Genomic DNA, 18277 nt, shown 5'->3' with positions numbered 1-18277 from the left:
CAATCCGCGGCGGGGGAAGGCGGGCGCCAGCCAATCGCAGCGCTCGGGGATCCAGCGACCTTGAGGGTTCGGTGCATGGATATAAGCGAACCGGCCGAGGAGCAAGTGTTTGCCGGAGACAGAGAGGAGCAGCCGGGAGTCTGGAAGGAAGGGAGGCCGCCCCCGTGGAGAAGTGAAGAGGAGCACCAGGGGGGGAGACCCCTGCCCCCCAGAGAGAGAACTGGGGCTACCCGCCTGGGAAAGCAGAGTGCAACTACCGGCCCGCATTGGAGGAGCACCCCAGGAAAGCAGGGCCCCCACACGAGAGTGCCGCCCCCCGGGGGACCCGATGCACAGTCAGGCAGGACCAGAGGTTGCCCCGCGCAGCAAGGTCAGTGACAGGCCAGTGTGCACAACCCTCCTGGCACTATCAGTACCTAAACAGGGCAAAAGGGGGGGGGGGGCACTGTCACTGCGCAGACTGGGGAAGGGCAGTGTGTGACACACTGGCATTGCTTATGCAGGGGAAGAGCCGTGTGTGTGTGACATTCACATGCTGTCACTGCTTATAATGGAGAGGTGCAGTGTGTGACACTCTGGCATTGCTAATGGGTTATACAGGAGTGGGCAGTGTGTGACACTCTGGCATTGCTTGTACAGGGGAAGAGCCGTGTGTGTGTGACATTCACATGCTGTCACTGCTTATAATGGAGACGTGCAGTGTGTGACACTCTGGCATTGCTAATGGGTTATACAGGAGTGGGCAGTGTGTGACACTCTGGCATTGCTTGTACAGGGGGGTCGGCCGTGTGTGTGTGACATTCACATGCTGTCACGGCTTATAATGGAGAGGTGCAGTGTGTGACACTCTGGCATTGCTTATGGGTTATACGGGAGTGGGCAGTGTGTGACACACTGACATTGCTTGTACAGGGGGAGGGCCGTCTGTGTGTGACATTCACATGCTGTCACTGCTTATAATGGACACGTGCAGTGTGTGACACTCTGGCATTGCTTATGGGTTATACAGGAGTGGGCAGTGTGTGACACACTGACATTGCTTGTACAAGGGAAGAGCCGTGTGTGTGTGACATTCACATGCTGTCACTGCTTATAATGGAGACGTGCAGTGTGTGACACTCTGGCATTGCTAATGGGTTATACAGGAGTGGGCAGTGTGTGACACTCTGGCATTGCTTGTACAGGGGGAGGGCCGTCTGTGTGTGACATTCACATGCTGTCACTGCTTATAATGGAGACGTGCAGTGTGTGACACTCTGGCATTGGTTATGGGTTATACAGGAGTGGGCAGTGTGTGACACACTGACATTGCTTGTACAGGGGAAGAGCCGTGTGTGTGTGACATTCACTTGCTGTCACTGCTTATAATGGAGAGGTGCAGTGTGTGACACTCTGGCATTGCTTATGGGTTATACAGGAGTGGGCAGTGTGTGACACTCTGGCATTGCTTGTACAGGGGGAGGGCCGTCTGTGTGTGACATTCACTTGCTGTCACGGCTTATAATGAGACGTGCAGTGTGTGACACTCTGGCATTGGTTATGGGTTATACAGGAGTGGGCAGTGTGTGACACACTGACATTGCTTGTACAGGGGGAGGGCCGTCTGTGTGTGACATTCACATGCTGTCACTGCTTATAATGGAGACGTGCAGTGTGTGACACTCTGGCATTGCTTATGGGTTATACAGGAGTGGGCAGTGTGTGACACACTGACATTGCTTGTACAGGGGGAGGGCCGTCTGTGTGTGACATTCACATGCTGTCACTGCTTATAATGGAGACGTGCAGTGTGTGACACTCTGGCATTGCTTATGGGTTATACAGGAGTGGGCAGTGTGTGACACACTGACATTGCTTGTACAGGGGAAGAGCCGTGTGTGTGTGACATTCACTTGCTGTCACTGCTTATAATGGAGAGGTGCAGTGTGTGACACTCTGGCATTGCTTATGGGTTATACAGGAGTGGGCAGTGTGTGACACTCTGGCATTGCTTGTACAGGGGGAGGGCCGTCTGTGTGTGACATTCACATGCTGTCACTGCTTATAATGGAGACGTGCAGTGTGTGACACTCTGGCATTGCTTATGGGTTATACAGGAGTGGGCAGTGTGTGACACACTGACATTGCTTGTACAGGGGAAGAGCCGTGTGTGTGTGACTTTCACTTGCTGTCACGGCTTATACATGAGTGGGCAGTGTGTGACACTCTGGCATTGCTTGTACAGGGGAAGAGCCGTGTGTGTGTGACATTCACATGCTGTCACTGCTTATAATGGAGACGTCCAGTGTGTGACACTCTGGCATTGCTTACACGGAGGGAGGGAGTAATATACACATTGCGGTCAGTGCGTGTGCATTGCGAGGGCAACGCGTGGCACACTGTTACTTCTTACAGGGGGTGGGGGAGGGCAGTGTATTGCACGTAGAGGGGCCCGACTCTGAGAACGACTGGTACTCCATGCGTTTCTTCAGAGGCATTGCAGCACTGCCTTGTGCAAGTCCTCCCCAGGGGGCACCTCCTGGTGAGGGCTCTTGTGCCGTGCATGGAAGGTGCTGCGCCCACACATCCTATCCCTCTGGGCACACTTCCAGATGTTATGCCTAATGGAGTCACCTGGATGTCTGGCAGGTAATGCGTCAGTGGAATCTGGCTCGTTCCATCTGAACTGAAACAGGCCAATGTTATTCCCCTTCTTAAAAGACCGACAGTGGACCCGGTCCTTCTATCTTAGCTAATTTCCGTCTCGTCTCTCTTCTTCCTTTCCTTATGAAATCACCCGAGTCTCTGGTATCTCCTGTGCTTCGTTCCTTTCTTGAGTCCTCTTGCTTCCTGGGCCCCTCCCAGTCGCGGTTCCGACCAGAGCGCGGCACTGAGAGTGGCCCGGTCTCTCTAGTGGACCACCTGGCCAGGCTGGTTGACCAAGGTGGAGTGGGAGCCTTGATACTATTAGATCTATCGGCCGCTTTTGACACCGTTGATCACTCCATCCTGTTGTCCCGCCTGGCCCTGGCGGGGGTCTCTGCGCGGGTATTGTCATGGATCGAATCCTTCTTGACTGATAGATGGGTGGGTGAACAGCAATTGGCTTAAGCGTAATGGTGACAAAACAGAGGTTCTGGTGGTTGGGTCTCCTTCTAATTCTGCTCTCGGGATCTCTTCTCTTTGGCCACGCGTATTGGGTGATTCTCCTACTCCGGTGACAGTGGTTAAGAGTTTGGGTGTCTGGTCCATTCTCTATGGCCGCTCAGGTCAGTGCTGTTTGTAAAGCAAGCCACTTCCACTTAAAGATTCTCTGCAAGGTGTTACCTTTCTGCTGAGTCATCTGGGGCCTTGGTAGTTGCTGCGCGCGCTTGTTATGAGTCGCATTGACTACTGTAACACCTTGTTTCTAGCTCAGCCTCTCTACCTTATAACACCAGCTGCAGCAAATTGCAAAATCCGGCTGCCCGTATTGCCACTAACACCCCTTATGGATCCCAAGTCACTCCAGTGCTTTGGTCTCCTCCACTGGCCAAGAGGACTGAGTTTAGGTCCCTCTGCTTGGTACATCGAGCTTAATACCGCCAAGGGGCGGACTATCTAAGTTTGTTCCCTGTCTTCCAGGATCTACTCTCCACTCTGGTAATGCTTGTCTGATTACGGTCCCTAGATATCGGCTTTACAGGGTTGGTGGCTGTGTATTTTCTATTGCTGCGGTCAAACCCTGGAATGTTCTCAGACGTACCCAGGACTATTATGAATTCAGGCAGTCATTGAAAACATTTATGTTTTAGTTGGAAGAATTGTGGCTTCAGCTCTGCTCGGAGTATCCTATTATGTTTGATTTTGCCCATTGCTCCTGTTGGAACTTTGTGTTGCAGCAGTTGTCAGGAATGCATGTTTCATCTTTGAACCTGTCCTGCTGACTCTGCTGGGCAGGTACTGGGTATGTCAGTAGACTGCCCCAGCAGAGGCACTTGCATGCATTATGATTTTGGCATGGAGCATTATGAAAGAAGACTCTGTTTAGCAGACTTCTCTTTCAGAAACAGAGTGACCTGCATTATTTCATCACTTAAAAAAGCTCGACCTCTAACTCTAGCAGATGGCATTCCAACATATACTGACAGCGCCAACATATGGTTAGTGTGGGTCTGTGTATCCGTCACATACAGTCTGTGCTCATACAGAGGCATGGTAGTGTGCGACTGATTGGGTCAGTGCTTTTACAGGGTAAGGGAAGTCTTGTACATGGGAAGGACAGCGGGTGACATGCTCTCAATGGTAAAACAGTGAGTGACATACTGTATGTGCTTATGCAAGAACGGGGCAGTGTGCAAGACATTGTCACTGCTTATTCAGTGGCAGGACAGTGTCTGTGACCGACTCTGGAGAGAGGTCTGTCTCGTCGTGTGATTCGTGCATGCTGCACAGTGAGAGTGCATGGGAAGGTCAGCCGCACAGAGGTCCCCCCCCCCCCCCCCCGCCCCCGGAAAACACAAGGGTCAGTGGAAGTTCCCAGGGCGGCAGGCAGGATGCCCTCCCGTCCACTCTCTATCTCTTCCCTTGAGAGCTGCATGTGACAGGAGGGAGTGGCAAGGCCACCATTGGACGGCCCTTTACACATGTCCTCTACAACCTAGCTTCAAAGTGAAGCCCCGCGGACCCGGTGCCACTTGGGGGGGGGGGGGGGGGGGGGTGCGGGGGTAACGGGACCTTCCTGCGAATGATGCAAGGCAGGTTAAAACTGAAAGCCTCACTTAACAACACAAAGAGTGAAGTACTGGCCACATATAGCGCCATCATCTTCTGGGCACACTGCATTAATGAATGTCCTGGGGGCCAAACCAATGATTCCCACTTAACTTTAAATGTCCCCCTCTCTTCAATTTCACAGGTAGGGTTTTCTCAGCTAATAGTTGTTTGGGGGTGGGAGTCAGAGAGGCAACACTGCCCCTCATCCCTCACAGCCCACACACCCTCAATAGTTCACACACTCAGAAACTGGACACAGATAAGTGGACTCGTAGGCAAATACACTGCCACCGAACAGATCTTGGCGTTGAGTGGTCCATGCCAGGTGCTGGGCCCTCGTCTATGCAACTGGTTGTCTGGTACCCACTCTCGCCCACCGCCCCCTCCGACCCTGGCATATAGGTCCCTGGCCAGGTGGCAGAAGCAAGCCACATTCTCCCTGATTTCCCTTTCGCCGGCCTCGGGTACACGCCCTCCACTCGCGTTGACTATTGGAACGCAATCATGGCGGGACTCACCCAGAATGCGACACTTTTGGCTTGGGGAGTGCGACCCCACATATCAGCTTTGCGAGCTTTACGCCGGCTGCCGATACAGAAAAGGATTCCTTTCTGGGTGGGCTGGGAGGGAGGGAGGGAGGGAGGGAGGGAGGGAGGGAGGGAGGGAGGTCTTGTCACGGAAAGAGAATTGAATGTTCCCATTGATTTGCATTGGGGGTTAGCCGGGATAGTTTAGGAAGGGAAAAGTAAGACAATGCAACATTGTGGACAGCTAACACCAGGCTACATCGGGAGGGGTGGCATGTATGTGTATAGTGTACAATACATATCCTACAGGGTGAACATTGCAACATGTTTTTGAGAAACAGATGTCTGCACAAGCCCGGCAGCAGGTAGTCTATGTTGAGCTAAGAACTTGAAGCTAAAACCGCCGACATTAAAAAAAAAAAGCCCTGTTCAGTGGTCGATGAATCGGAGTTTAGTCACCTGGCACCTGGAATAAAATTCCAAATTCTGCAAGAACTGCATCCGTACCCCGGTGTTGAGAAGAAAAAAAGGAAGGCTTAAATTGTGTGTGAATAAGCAAGTGTCTGTTATCCATTTAGATGGGCAACCTTCGCGTTTTGCCAGTCCTTAGCCATCTACCCATGCCACTGCCTTCGGCTTCGCGACCTATAAGGAGAACTCTTCACACTAGCGCCAAGACGCCTACATGGTGGCGGTGCGCTTTAGAAAGGATACCAAATAGAGATAGCCGGACGCCGAACTCTGAAGGGAGGGATGAGATGTTGGGCTATGTCCTTTGTAAAGTGCCTTTATCCCATTGGTATAGCCTCAAAGCGCTGTAGGCGAATGCCCTCGTTAGAGGTGCAATCGTGCGTTCTCTTTGCGGCCTCCGCCAGGCGTCTTGCCCTACCTTGGACGCCACGGGCAACCAGGTAGAACGGCGGCTCCTGGTTTTGGGCGGCTGGGCCAGCCTCTGCAGGTTGCCCGCCAGATGGGACCGGCCCAGGCCCGTAGCAGGCCCTCCATGGTCTGCTCGCGCGCGGCCTCGTGCTCCCCTCCTATGTTATGCTAGAACTCCCATCAGCCCCACTCAACATTGAAGCACCTTGGGAGGCACTGCCCAAAACACCCGGGTAGCTACAGAGCAAAGCACTGTGTGTAGCCCTTCCACGAAAGGCTTGCATTTTTATGTCAAATGGTTTTTATTGAGGTTTTGAAGGTTTACAAATGAATGCTTACATAACTTGCTCCATAAGATGGAAGGGCCAGGAAGGCAAGCTCCAGCAGGATTGTAGCGCCTCGTCCGCGTGCATGGATGGAGGCGCGTGTGCACAGATCAAATACGAAGCACAACGCACCCGGATAAAAGCCTCACAGCAGAACCAGGCCTGCATCTCATGAGAGAAGAAACAATACATTCAATAAATACATAACCGCGCTGTGCTGTGGGGAATTCAAGGTGCAGCGCCATACTTTAGGGGCAACACGAGGGGCACACATTCACGTGTGTCCAGTGCATGCCTGTCAGCACGCTACATGATTTTGCACACGTTTTTACGTGTCTGGTTGCTCCTTTACTTTTGTCCCTGCAGCACTTGACGCAAAAGCACAGCTGTTCGTGTCGTTTTACACCTTGAAATACCGGTGCTGCGCGTGGTGAGAGGACTCACTGCCAGGCTAAAGGTTTCCAGAAAGGAAGGGGATACCATGGCGGTTTAATTCCCAAAAATCAAATCCAACCCCTCAACAAAAAACAGGGATTCCACCAGACAACAAAATAGCGCGCAAATCGTGCACAAAAGGGGGTGGCTGCTGCAACACCCCCTGGGGGGTATAAGCAACGCCGTGCACCGAGCAGGAAGTAAAACAAATAGAATGAGTTCCATGAGTTTAAGTGCAGCCCTATTTCCATGTGCCGACGATACTACTTTTGGTTCCAGGCGTTTCTTGCGATCACGGGCGGGAGTGCAATTCAGTTTGAACAAAAATAGACAGAATGGCCTCTGGGGACGGACCGCCTTCTCGAGTCCTGTGAGGTCCTGGAAGCTGCTCGTATATCGGGCCCTCCATGTGCTGCGTCTCCTCTCTACTCGGGTTAGTTTGCTTAGCGGGACCACCCCCCACTATGACCCCCTCCCTTCCCCAGGGTGTAAGGCACATATCCTTCACAATCCTCCCAAGGGCAACTGGTATATATTTTGGAAACACAAGATCACATTTATTAGTTGTACACAATTTGGGGGCGGTCCCCACCACATAGTAAAGGAATCTCCCAAGACTTCCAATGCAGCCCTTTTGGTTTGTGGGGCTTTTGTTGTTCCCGGGGACACTTGTCACTTCCGGTTTTGCAGAGTGGCGGAGGTCTGCCTCTGGCTATAGCAGTCATTTCCTGGGCCACTGATTCTCGTTGGCGAGGAGTCTCGACTGTCCATAAGGGACTCAGTGCCTGTCCAATCCTGGCTCGAGTGCGGCCACTGAAAACCACCCAGGGCCGAAACTGCAGCGTCAAACACCTCCCTGGGCTAGGACCCCCACCCCCCGTAACTTCGCCTGACAGAAAAGGAAAACATTACACACCTTATTGAAGAAACATGCTTGTTATCTTACACACTTCCACAAGCCGCCGAAAAGTAAAATGTTATCATCAAATTCTTACATTTCATACAAATAACGGACTCCCACCTCCTCAATGAACTCCATCACTTTGCACACCCTATCTAACCTAATTGGGAAACAGGTGTCGGGGGCTGAAAGAAGGGGGTGGGGAGCTGGGGCTTCAGGGGGTGGGGAGGGGCTGCAACAAAGTCAGAGTCCAGTTTTGTCAGGCTTTTATTGTTCCCGGGGACACTTGTCACTTCCGGCTTTGCAGAGTAGCGGGACGTCTGCCTCTGGCTATAGCAGTAATTTCCCGGGCCACTGATTCTCGTTGACGAGGAGTCTCAACTGTCCATAAGGGACTCGGTGCCCGGTGTCCGAACCTAGCTCGAGTGCGGCCATCGGGAACCGCCCACGACCAAAACCGCAGCTTCAAACTCTTCCCCGGCTAGGACCACCCTGTAACCCCACCACGCTTTGGGGGGGGCTCCCCCACTGCCCCCAAAACTTCAGACATTAACTACATGCCTCTACAGTCCCAATGTATCCTTACCACATTCTGCCCGTTTTCGAGCTGTGAACCACGGCCACGGGGAAAACCTTTTGCCGTATGTCAACACAAACCCAGTCCTTATTTATTTTATTTTTGGATTTATAGAACGCACTACAACCCACAGGCATCGAGGCGCTATGAGGAACGTAAGAAGGCTTGATTCAGGGTTACAAGAATGTGGCCCAACAACAGGGTAAAGCTTGGTACAAATTGTTTTGTTGCAAAAATACATTTGATGAAGATTACTGAGTTGCAAGACAGAGATACATACAGTGGATAAATTGATGCCCTTTCAGATAAAGAGTCCGGTTTTAATGGCTTTTCCGGAAGGTTCCATGAGAGTCAATCAGCCTAATCTGGGATGGGAGAGTGTTCCAAAAAGTGGCGGCCATGATTGGGAAGCTGGTGCCACCCGCGCCCACTCTGCGGGTAAGAGGAATAGAGATTCTATTAGAATAGGCAACTCTAGAAGGTCTGGAGGGCGTGTCTCTGATAATCCTTTGAGCTAGGTAAGGAAGGGGCAAGCCGTGGAGACATTTGTGTGTCAAGGCAAGGGTTTTAAAGACAATTGTTTCCTTGACGGGGAGCCAGTGAACCTGTCTTCTGAGATCCGAGATATGATCCCTCTGCGAAATGCCCATTGCGGCCCTCAAGGCATTGTTCGGGTTTAGCCAGATTCTTGCGGGAGGTCCCTTATAAAGAAGGCATTGCAATAATCCAGCCTACACCCAATAACTTCCCTAGCAATGGTGAGGCAATTCTGTTGGGATAGGAAAGGACTGGCAGCATTGAGCAATTAAGCAGAGGAAGATGCGATTGCATTAACCTGTCTGTCCATGGTCAGGTTGAGTTCAAGATACACGCCCAGTGTCTTGGTGACTTGTGAGACAGCGATGGGGATGTTATCAATAGTTAAGGGGCAATATTGCTTATTGCTTGTCCAGTTTACCCATGGTGGAAGGGAAACCAATCAGCGGAAGTTTGGTTTTCTCACTGTTGAGACATAACCAGTTCTCTGCCATCCAGGACTGGATCGTTGAGTAAATGGAATTGAGGGTGTTCAGGTCCAAAAGGTATTCGCTTGAATGGGGGATGAGAACCTCAGTATCATCTGCATAGTTGGTTTATGAGATGCCCAGGGCATCCAGGATTTTGAACAAAGGCCTTGTGAAGAGGTTGTAGAGGGTAGGAGCTATGCAAGAACCCTGTGGGAACCCACATTTAATGAGACTAGGGTTAGCACAAGAGGATTCAGAAAAGACCTTCATCAATTTTTCCTGTAGGAACAAAGTTATCCATGCATAGGCCCTCGGGGAGAAATTGGCTGCGGAGGAGAGATGATGGCATGGAATGGGAGACATTTCCGAGATGAAGAGGGAACAATTATGGTGGGAGGCCCAGTCAAGCATGCGCCCTTGTCAGTAGGCTTAGAGATGGCTTGAGTAAACCCTAGGGTCGAGAGCGCTTTTTGCAGGGCGGATGCGTTTGAATCATTAGGGTCGTTGAGTCCTAGATTAAGGTCCCCCAGGAGAATGATTTTGGAAGATTTTTTGGAGGTAGCCAGTGTGTGGATAAGGGCCTCATAGAAGTCAGTGGAAGGGCCTGGTGGGCGGTGGACAAGATGAAAGGCAATAGTACAATTCAAGGAGAGCTTATGTTTGAGTAGGAGGTAGTCAGAGTTCAACTTCTGACCCAGTTCACCTTGGATCCTTCGAATGGTGAGTGTGTCCTTGGCGATGACAGCTACTCCAACGCCCCTTTGACCAGTCCGATCTTGTCTAAATATGGTGTAAACACATGGGACAGCAAGGGAGAGGGAGGGCCCGAGGTCTCGTTTAACCAAGTCTCTGAGAGCCTCTGGTAGCAGGCTACCAGGTTAGTCACCCCCATAACCTTTTGTATGGATCGATTCTGGCTCTGTTCTTGTGAGAACGGGCTACCTCTGGTAACTGACTTGCAGGTGTCCCATTGCACCCCATTTTCCCATTGCTTAATTCAATACACCATCTCACATGTCCCATTGACATCAAAGTATTTGTCTTTTGCGACTGCGTGTCCTATTACTTCCCCAAGGCTTAACTTGGCCTACTGTATTCATAAGAGCACTTTATTCATCCTAACTTCTGGTTGTGTTTCTGTTGCACTTTTGTATTACTAAGTTCTTTGTATCCCCCCTTCCCTTCCCTTCAATATCATTGTACTGCCTCAATTACATGGTTTTATTCAGCCTATAGTTGGACTTTAGAGAAACTGCCCTAGCGCTGAAAATGGCATACGATCCCGCAACTGTCCCAAGCATCCCTCGTATCTTGTCCATTGAAAGCCTCTTTCGCCAACTGGACACCTGGTAACCATGAGAATGTTTTACAAGTTTGTATAGCGGACTTGCACATTATAACCATCATTTCAAATTGTCAGTGCGCCTACGATATCGATCCCGTCTTACCGCTGAACCTGTATCCCGTGTCCCACACGTTACCAAAATTCTGGGCACTTCCACAGTGCTCCTGGCCAAACTCTTGCGACAAACCTGAGAGGTGGGGTCCCTCGTCGTCCTCCGATCTCACCATTTCTTATGCCAGTGCATAAACACAAGTCTGTCAGTATTGACACTGCAAGTTTCAGAACAATAAGGCCCTTCCACAGTAATTCACACTCCTGGTCCTTTTGATGATAATTCTAAAATTCTTGCAGCACCATTTTGGGGAGGGTCCTTTTCCCACAGGTATCTATTGAGCAACCTACTGTAGCTCCCTGCTCTGCCGACCCTCGGATTTGAAGCATTTTGCAACTGGGTGCCTAGCCCCACATTTCCAGCAAGGGAGTGGAAATCGGCACCTTGCGCCCCAACTGCATGACCATTTATGAAATGATCTGCAGGCTTGTCCAGAAGTAAAACCCCTGTGTGCTTGCTCATTCCTCCTCGGTGCTGTTGGGCCGTGATGAAAGGCCGCCGCCAGTCTGCTCCATGGTTGGGTCTATCCTTAAGTAGCATGGCTTCTGTGTACCGTTTGACACCTCAACAGTTGGCTTACTGGCCCTGTCCTTGCCACCCATGAATGAAACCCATCCTTCCATGTCCTTCTGATCCCTTGTCGTATCGGGCACCATTGCCATCTTGGATCTAAAATCTCTGCCGTAATCTATCCAACCCGTCCTTCCTTTGCTCGTTGACAATAGTGCCCCTGTAAGGCCGGCCCCTGCTCTGGATATTTCTCCATCACAACGGCTCCTAATGAAGAGAATGCTGTGTTCCAGTTGAATACGTTCTCCTCAGCCCTGTTCCTTTTCTGCCTCTTCTTGTCCTCCTCTTTGCTAACCGTAATGTCAGGACTTGCCGCCTCTACCGCTAATAATGAGAATATGTCAAAGTAACCCCTTTCCCAAATCCGCTCTTCCTCATGCCTGGGAGCATGCCATGCTAAGATGGACCTCCCAGGTAGTTAATAAGGGGGTACCAAACACCTCCGGTCCACATCCCTTCATCACTGTAGGACCTGTTACCCCAATAGTGCATCTGGTTGCTGCAGTGTGGGTATCTTTAAAGACAATGTTGGGGCAGATACCCCTTTTTCTCTTTGTCCCTGCGCAATGAATTCCCCCACACCTATCTGCCCCTGCTGGTGTACTGGTGCATCAGCGTCCCGCATTATAACTGCTCCAAGGGTGGAGGAGAGGTGCTAGATAGCCCCCTCATGAGGTGGCCAGAGGGGCGGCCCGCTATGTAGGCTGTCCCTCTAGTGGCGCCTCCGGGGCTTGGCCAGCCCCTTACTAAGGCAAGGGTCTCAGCAAACCATTCACGCTTCCCCACCTGTGAATAACAAACGGTTGCAACTTTCACCCAGATGGCACTCACATTTTCCGCTCTTCTTAACTATGGCCCCTAAAACCGTTCAATTGCATGCCCACTCATTCTACCGGACCGCATATACATCTGAAATCCTATGGCTTTGTGCTCCCTTGTACTAATGTACGGCCCACAAACTATGCATATATCAGGAACAATGCAAATTTGGGGATTTAAGAGTAAACTGCCATCTTTTTACTGGAGATCTCACTCACTAGCACTTGCCTGTTAGTTTGCTCAACATGATTGACATGTTTCAGCCTGCTTCTTACTTTGAGGCATTCATCAGGGTACACGCACTGTAGTCATAGTGGCAAGTATGGGGCAGGAGTAAAACACTCCTACTTCAATATCCTATCTGAGTCTCTGGTTGGTAGGGGTTGGGCAGTACTAAATAATTTGGGGTGGGGGAATGACATCAAGTTTCCATTTCTTTGAGTCCAGTAAGTAATGACGTATGTTTCTTTTTCTCTGCAGCATTTCTGATGCATGTCCGATGAAGCATCAGAAAAAAAGGAGACACCTTGAAATATAATATCAAAGAATGTCTGGCAATGTAAAATGGCTGACCAGCGGCAAAGGCGGGGATTCCCAGTGCCAGAAGCGATGCAAGAAGACGTCCTTCGCGTTCTACCAGGCGGTGCGGGACTTGCGTCCAGTTTGGATTCTGGAGGACATGCGAATCATGGAGGTGTTGCACTGGGAGGAGGGCGGCAAGGTGAGCGCGTACTCGCCCTCAGAGGCCCTGCTCTACGCACTGGTGCACGACCATCAGCCCTATGCCCAATACCTTCTGAGCCACTTCCCCCACGATGCCTTAGCCATGCCCGGCGTCACCTTCCACTGCTGCCAGTCCTCTGCCCCTCACCTGGCTATGGCTGTCCGCTACAACCGTGTCAACATTCTCCTAAGCATCCTCAAGACCATGGAGACCTTACCCGACAGCCGCCGGCTCGGACACCTAGACCGCCGGGGTTGCCAGCCGGTGGAGAACTGCCTGACTCCTGTGCATTTGGCTTGTGAGCTGCTGCACCCAGAATGCCTCATCCTATTGTTGGGTTATGGAGCCTCGCCGCTGATAGCCGATGCTACCGGGAACACCCCCCTGGACACTTTAATGCGACACCTTGGGTGCAGCCAGCGAGACCTGCGATGCAAACTGCTCTGCCTGGAGGCCCTCTCGCTTTACTTACCCCAGCAGGTCCAGTTCAATTCGCAAGCGCAGCTGCGGGCCAACGAGACATTCTGGCGGGAACGGCTTGGCGGGAACCTGTACCAGTGGCTGTCGGGCCTGTGCCCGCCCTCCTTGTTCATGCGCTCCATGCAGGTGCTGATCCGCGCCATCCCCTTGGCACAGTTCCCAGAGGCCCTGGACGAGCTGCCCCTGCCCGCCCTTCTGAAACCGTGGGGCCTAAAATGGAAACACTGAAGGGTCGACGCCAGGGCACGCGTGGCGGCGCCAGACCCGCCCCCATCTCTGTGCATCTTTTATGGGACTTTTCTTAATGAGGGATAAAAGCACTTTTTGAATATTTATATACTGACCACATGGCACTTTATCCCTGTTTTGTATAAAGATAATGTGTGCACCGAATGCAGTAAGAGAAAACAGGGCCTGGCAGCTTTCTTCATAGGATTGTAAAATATTTTATAGACTACTAGGGTGTATATTGTAGGAGTGTAAATACACACATATTAAGGGAAGGCAGGTAAGTTTAAAACTTTATTTTTATTATAGACAAAAATGAAAAAGCATTGTGCATAGTAGACACATTTTTTTAAAGGTATATAGCTTTCTAAGAAAGCCCTAAAGCGACAGGTGTACACAGATGTTCTGTTCCATTATTTATTTAATATTGCAGCCCTGCTGACCCTATGCTCCAGTGCCTGTCGGGCCGTAGATGTGAAGGGAGATTACAAAATCATACACTGGCAGTTTGGAACACACACTACCTCCAGGCATAGATGGGAATAACAATGCGCACTTGGATAAAGATGTCCTAAACTCAGACACCACCCCCAGGGCGGGTAGGTTCTTTGTGGTGCTACCCGCTCCCTCATGCCAATAACTGAAAACGCACAGTGTGCGCCCTCTTGGAGGCCAGGCGTCAAATATTCCATCTGTTGAGGGAAGGGGTCTGCAACTTGACACTCTCCAGATGTTTTGGACTACAACACCCATGATCCCTCACAACTTACTATGATGACAAGGGCTGATGGTACTTGGAGTCCAGAGAAGTCAAAGGTTGCAGACGCCTGGCTTAGGCCAAATGATCCGAGTCCACCACATGAAGTAAGTAGAATTTATATCAAAATAAGTGATACACACAGAGATGTAGCTATAACAAAGCAAGTGCCTCCTCCGACGCGGCCTCACTCAAATACTGTGCCAAAGCCTTGGGGGTTCACCATAGGAGCACATATATATGTGTAGAGTTTGGAGTCTAGTTACCTCAGGAGTTTTCACATCCCGGGCGTGTAAACAATAGCCTCTCAACTCTGATTATTAGGAACTATTGTAGCTGAAAGAACCCTCCAGCCCTCTAGAGTATTGCGCGCCCCGAGAACATGCACGTGCCCTTCCTTGGGCAAGTTATTGTGTGTCCCAAAGGAAGCGAGCATGCGGCTCTCGCGAGAGTTGGCGGGAGATTGCAAGAGCGCAAAATGGCGGCACGGGCATGTGGTTTCTATCCTCCTCCTCCTCCTGTCTGCCACCGCCAAAGGCACCCGTGCAGCGCATCCATGGCACACACGCGTTCTGTGGAAATATTTAGTGCAATAGAAAAATACGATTCATTTTATTTCCTTTTATTAACGTCTACCCACTGTCCCCTTCTTTCTGAAAAGGACCTAAACGTATCGGACCACCTATCATGCCTTGCCTGGGTGAATTATGGCATTCACATATGTGTCCAATAAAACACAAACTAACTACACTCTCAGCCGTCTTCTCTAGGCAAAGCAGAGCCCCCTGAACCCTTAAAGTGTACCACTTTGACATAAAGAAAAAATGGTCTCTTGCAGGCCCTTAGACACACTGTCTGCAGTATCAAGTTACCAGATTTGAAATATGAAAGACCCCCTCTCTGCTGCCTAGGAACGTGCTGCTAAAGCGAAGTGCAGGGTGCAGGGCACCCTGAAGGGCCATGTCTGAAGGGAAGGGATTGCTCAGTTGCATTATGCCATAAGAGCGCTGACATAGCCTGGGCTGGGGTCTCCAGGGCACTGCCAGTGACTGCAGTCATCACCGGTTACTGGGACCCAGTCCACAGTATCTCCACCGTCCATAGAGGGCGGCCAGACGGGCACGTCAACTTGATGGAACCTTCAACCCACCATCTACAAAATGGTCCAGTGTCCCAAATACTAGAAGACGCATTCCAAGATTTCACCAGCCATCCATATACTCAGCACCCTTCAAATACATGGTCCATGTACCTCCAAAGCCCCCCGTCAGCAGCGCAAGAGCTGTATTCTTGGTAACATGCCTACCTCTTCAATCCTTTAATAGCTGAAGGCGGCACACAACACCGGACAGGGGCCCACGGCCGCCCTCTGGTGCAAACCTAGCGCTGCATGGCTTTACAGCCATGCTTCAGACCTCCCTGGCACATAGTAGGGGCTCAGTGGTATAGAATAATCACCCTAGGGTGCCCAAGGAGATCTTCTGGGGAATCAGAAGTTGCCCGACGAAGTGTGAGAAGAATGGGTTCCGAAGAAGGGCAGAGAGATCTTCTTAACCCAGACACTCACAGTGAATGCCCAAGCATACCCTGGCGCTTCCTAGACACAGCCTCATCTTTCCAGACTCCAGCAACCCCAGACACCCTCCAATGAAACCATGAGTTAGGCTACTGAACCTCTTAGCAGAGAGTGGCTTCCTGCATCTCTACCTCGTGTGTATATGTGACTTCCGGTACATGCCGCTCTCTGCCAAGTCATCCAGTATGCCTACATGGGCTGCTGGCCGGCAAGGAACAGAATCAGAGGAACCCAGAGGAACTCAGTCCGTGACAGGCAGACTCCATTCCCCAAAAGGACTTCCACTGTCCAAAGGTCAGGTTTGGTCTACTCCTCTCCCCCCGAGGCCTTCCTACTTTCCTTGAGTGCAACACACGGCTTCTTTACCAAGGACGCTGATCCCCTACCCTTTCTCAAAATCTTCCATAATACGCCCTCTTCCGAACAAAGCTTACGCCAGCCAGTGGTTCCTAAACATCCATCAGATTACAGTGGAATCGCCCAGCGGTGCCCTTCTCCAAACCTTTAGGCGGAGAGTGGCGCTATGAACCTCTACCTCGTGTACATACTCCAAGCCTGCGCCATGGTCCATGCGCCGCTCTCCAGAGTATTGCTCTGTGGATCCAGGAAAAACTGGCCTAGGCCATCTCCTTCCGTAGCACTGTCCACCAGGGCTGGCTTAATCCCAGCGCTAAACACTCGGGCATGAACCGCTCTCAATCTTAGGAGCTGCCCGCTTTGGAATCCAATGACCCCTCAGGCCAATGTCTAGAGCTGACCCCCCTCATGCTTCTTCCTCGCTTGGGGGTCTTGTTTCCAACCAATGACACATCGTTGTTGTATCAGAAGCTAGCGATAGCTAGTTAGGTCAGCGTGTTGGCTCTCCTCAAACAGGCCAACAAGACTTCCTTTACAAAGGAGAGCAGCTGCATCTCGTGAACAGCCCTGGATCCCCAGGTCCAAAAGCTACTGACCGGAGAGTCCAGTTGCTACTGCGAGCTACCACTATGCCTAGACCAGGGGTCTGTACCTTTGGATCTCTTGGTGTTTAAGACTACTGTTCTCAACAGTCCTAGCTATCATTGTCAATGGCGAGAGATCATGGGAGTCGTAGTCCAAATCATCTGGAGTGCTGCAGGTTGCAGACACCTGACCTAGACTCTGAAGTCTCAATGGCTTCATTCATGCAAGTTAATGATTACGTGATTGCATAAGCACAAAACGGTTGCGGCGGAACCTGGGAGATTCCTGCAAAGCTGTGCCACTGTGGGGTGATGAAACCGAGCAGTGCCTTACTACCACAGCACACACTGCACATCACCCAAACAGATCATCTCTGCTCCTCCAATGCATCACGCACAGGATCACGCTTCTCACCTGAGACAAATACAGATTTTTTTTCTTTCTTACTATTGGTGCCATTTTGTTAGAAATGGAAAGAGGACTTGCTCTGTTATACATTGGAGAGTCAAACGCTGGCCACAGAAGTAGCACCACACCTCACGCCACAGACCCACGCCAAGCTGTGTCCCACCACACTAGTGGTTTGGGACTATGGATGACTACTGCTGCCTTGAGCGATACGTTTATTGCCTTTTAATTTATTTTCGCATTTATTACTGTTTCATTTACCGTGGCGCAGAGGGTGTCTTTTTCAAAGTGGGCCCAATGTGCCTAGGAAGAAAAATAAACGTTGACAAACTTTCATGCGGTTTTCTGTTTTGTTGAAGGGGGCATTGCAACACTTTATAACGCATAGAACGCAATATTCAGGACGCCCAGGGACATCTAGGAGAGACCCTGCAGAAAGGTGACTTGGACACAGCTCACAGAAGCCCATAGCACTCGGGGTAGGAGAGACCACGCAGACAAGTGACTTGGACACAGCTCCCAGAAGCCCATAGCACTCGGGGTAGGAGAGACCATGCAGAAAAGTGACTTGGACACAGCTCCCAGAAGTCCATAGAACCCGGGGTAGGAGCGACCATGGAGAAAAGTGACTTGGACACAGCTCCAAGAAGCCCATAGCACTCGGGTAGGAGAGACCATGCAGAAAAGTGACTTGGACACAGCTCCCAGAAGCCCATAGCACTCGGGGTAGGAGAGACCATGCAGAAAAGTGACTTGGACACAGCTCCCAGAAGCCCATAGCACTCGGGTAGGAGAGACCATGCAGAAAAGTGACTTGGACACAGCTCCAAGAAGCCCATAGCACTCGGGTAGGAGAGACCATGCAGAAAAGTGACTTGGACACAGCTCCCAGAAGCCCATATTGGACACAGCTCCCGGAAGCCCATAGTA

The 18277-nt window shown here is 51.0% G+C and overlaps 1 protein-coding gene across 1 annotated transcript; it reads left to right on the top strand.

Annotated features, from left to right (window-relative positions):
* The first annotated feature begins 234 nt into the window (after window positions 1-234).
* ANKRD9 (ankyrin repeat domain 9) lies at window positions 235-13844 on the top strand. The gene is made up of 2 exons (XM_069638101.1): window positions 235-370; window positions 12713-13844. The coding sequence occupies exon 2, from the start codon at window positions 12780-12782 to the stop codon at window positions 13662-13664; it is 885 nt and encodes a 294-aa protein (XP_069494202.1). The 5' UTR covers window positions 235-370; window positions 12713-12779; the 3' UTR covers window positions 13665-13844.
* The last annotated feature ends 4433 nt before the right edge of the window (window positions 13845-18277 follow it).

The sequence above is a fragment of the Ambystoma mexicanum genome, chromosome 14 (assembly GCF_040938575.1).
Source record: "Ambystoma mexicanum isolate Mex_15411 chromosome 14, UKY_AmexF1_1, whole genome shotgun sequence".
NCBI lineage: Eukaryota > Metazoa > Chordata > Amphibia > Caudata > Ambystomatidae > Ambystoma > Ambystoma mexicanum.
The sequence above is the reverse complement of the archived record's forward strand: the minus strand, read 5'-3'. Positions and strand labels throughout refer to the sequence as shown.

Excerpts from the sequence above, each read along its gene's own strand:
- ANKRD9 (XM_069638101.1), top strand. The coding sequence starts at position 12,780 with ATGTCTGGCAATGTAAAATGGCTGACCAGCGGCAAAGGCGGGGATTCC.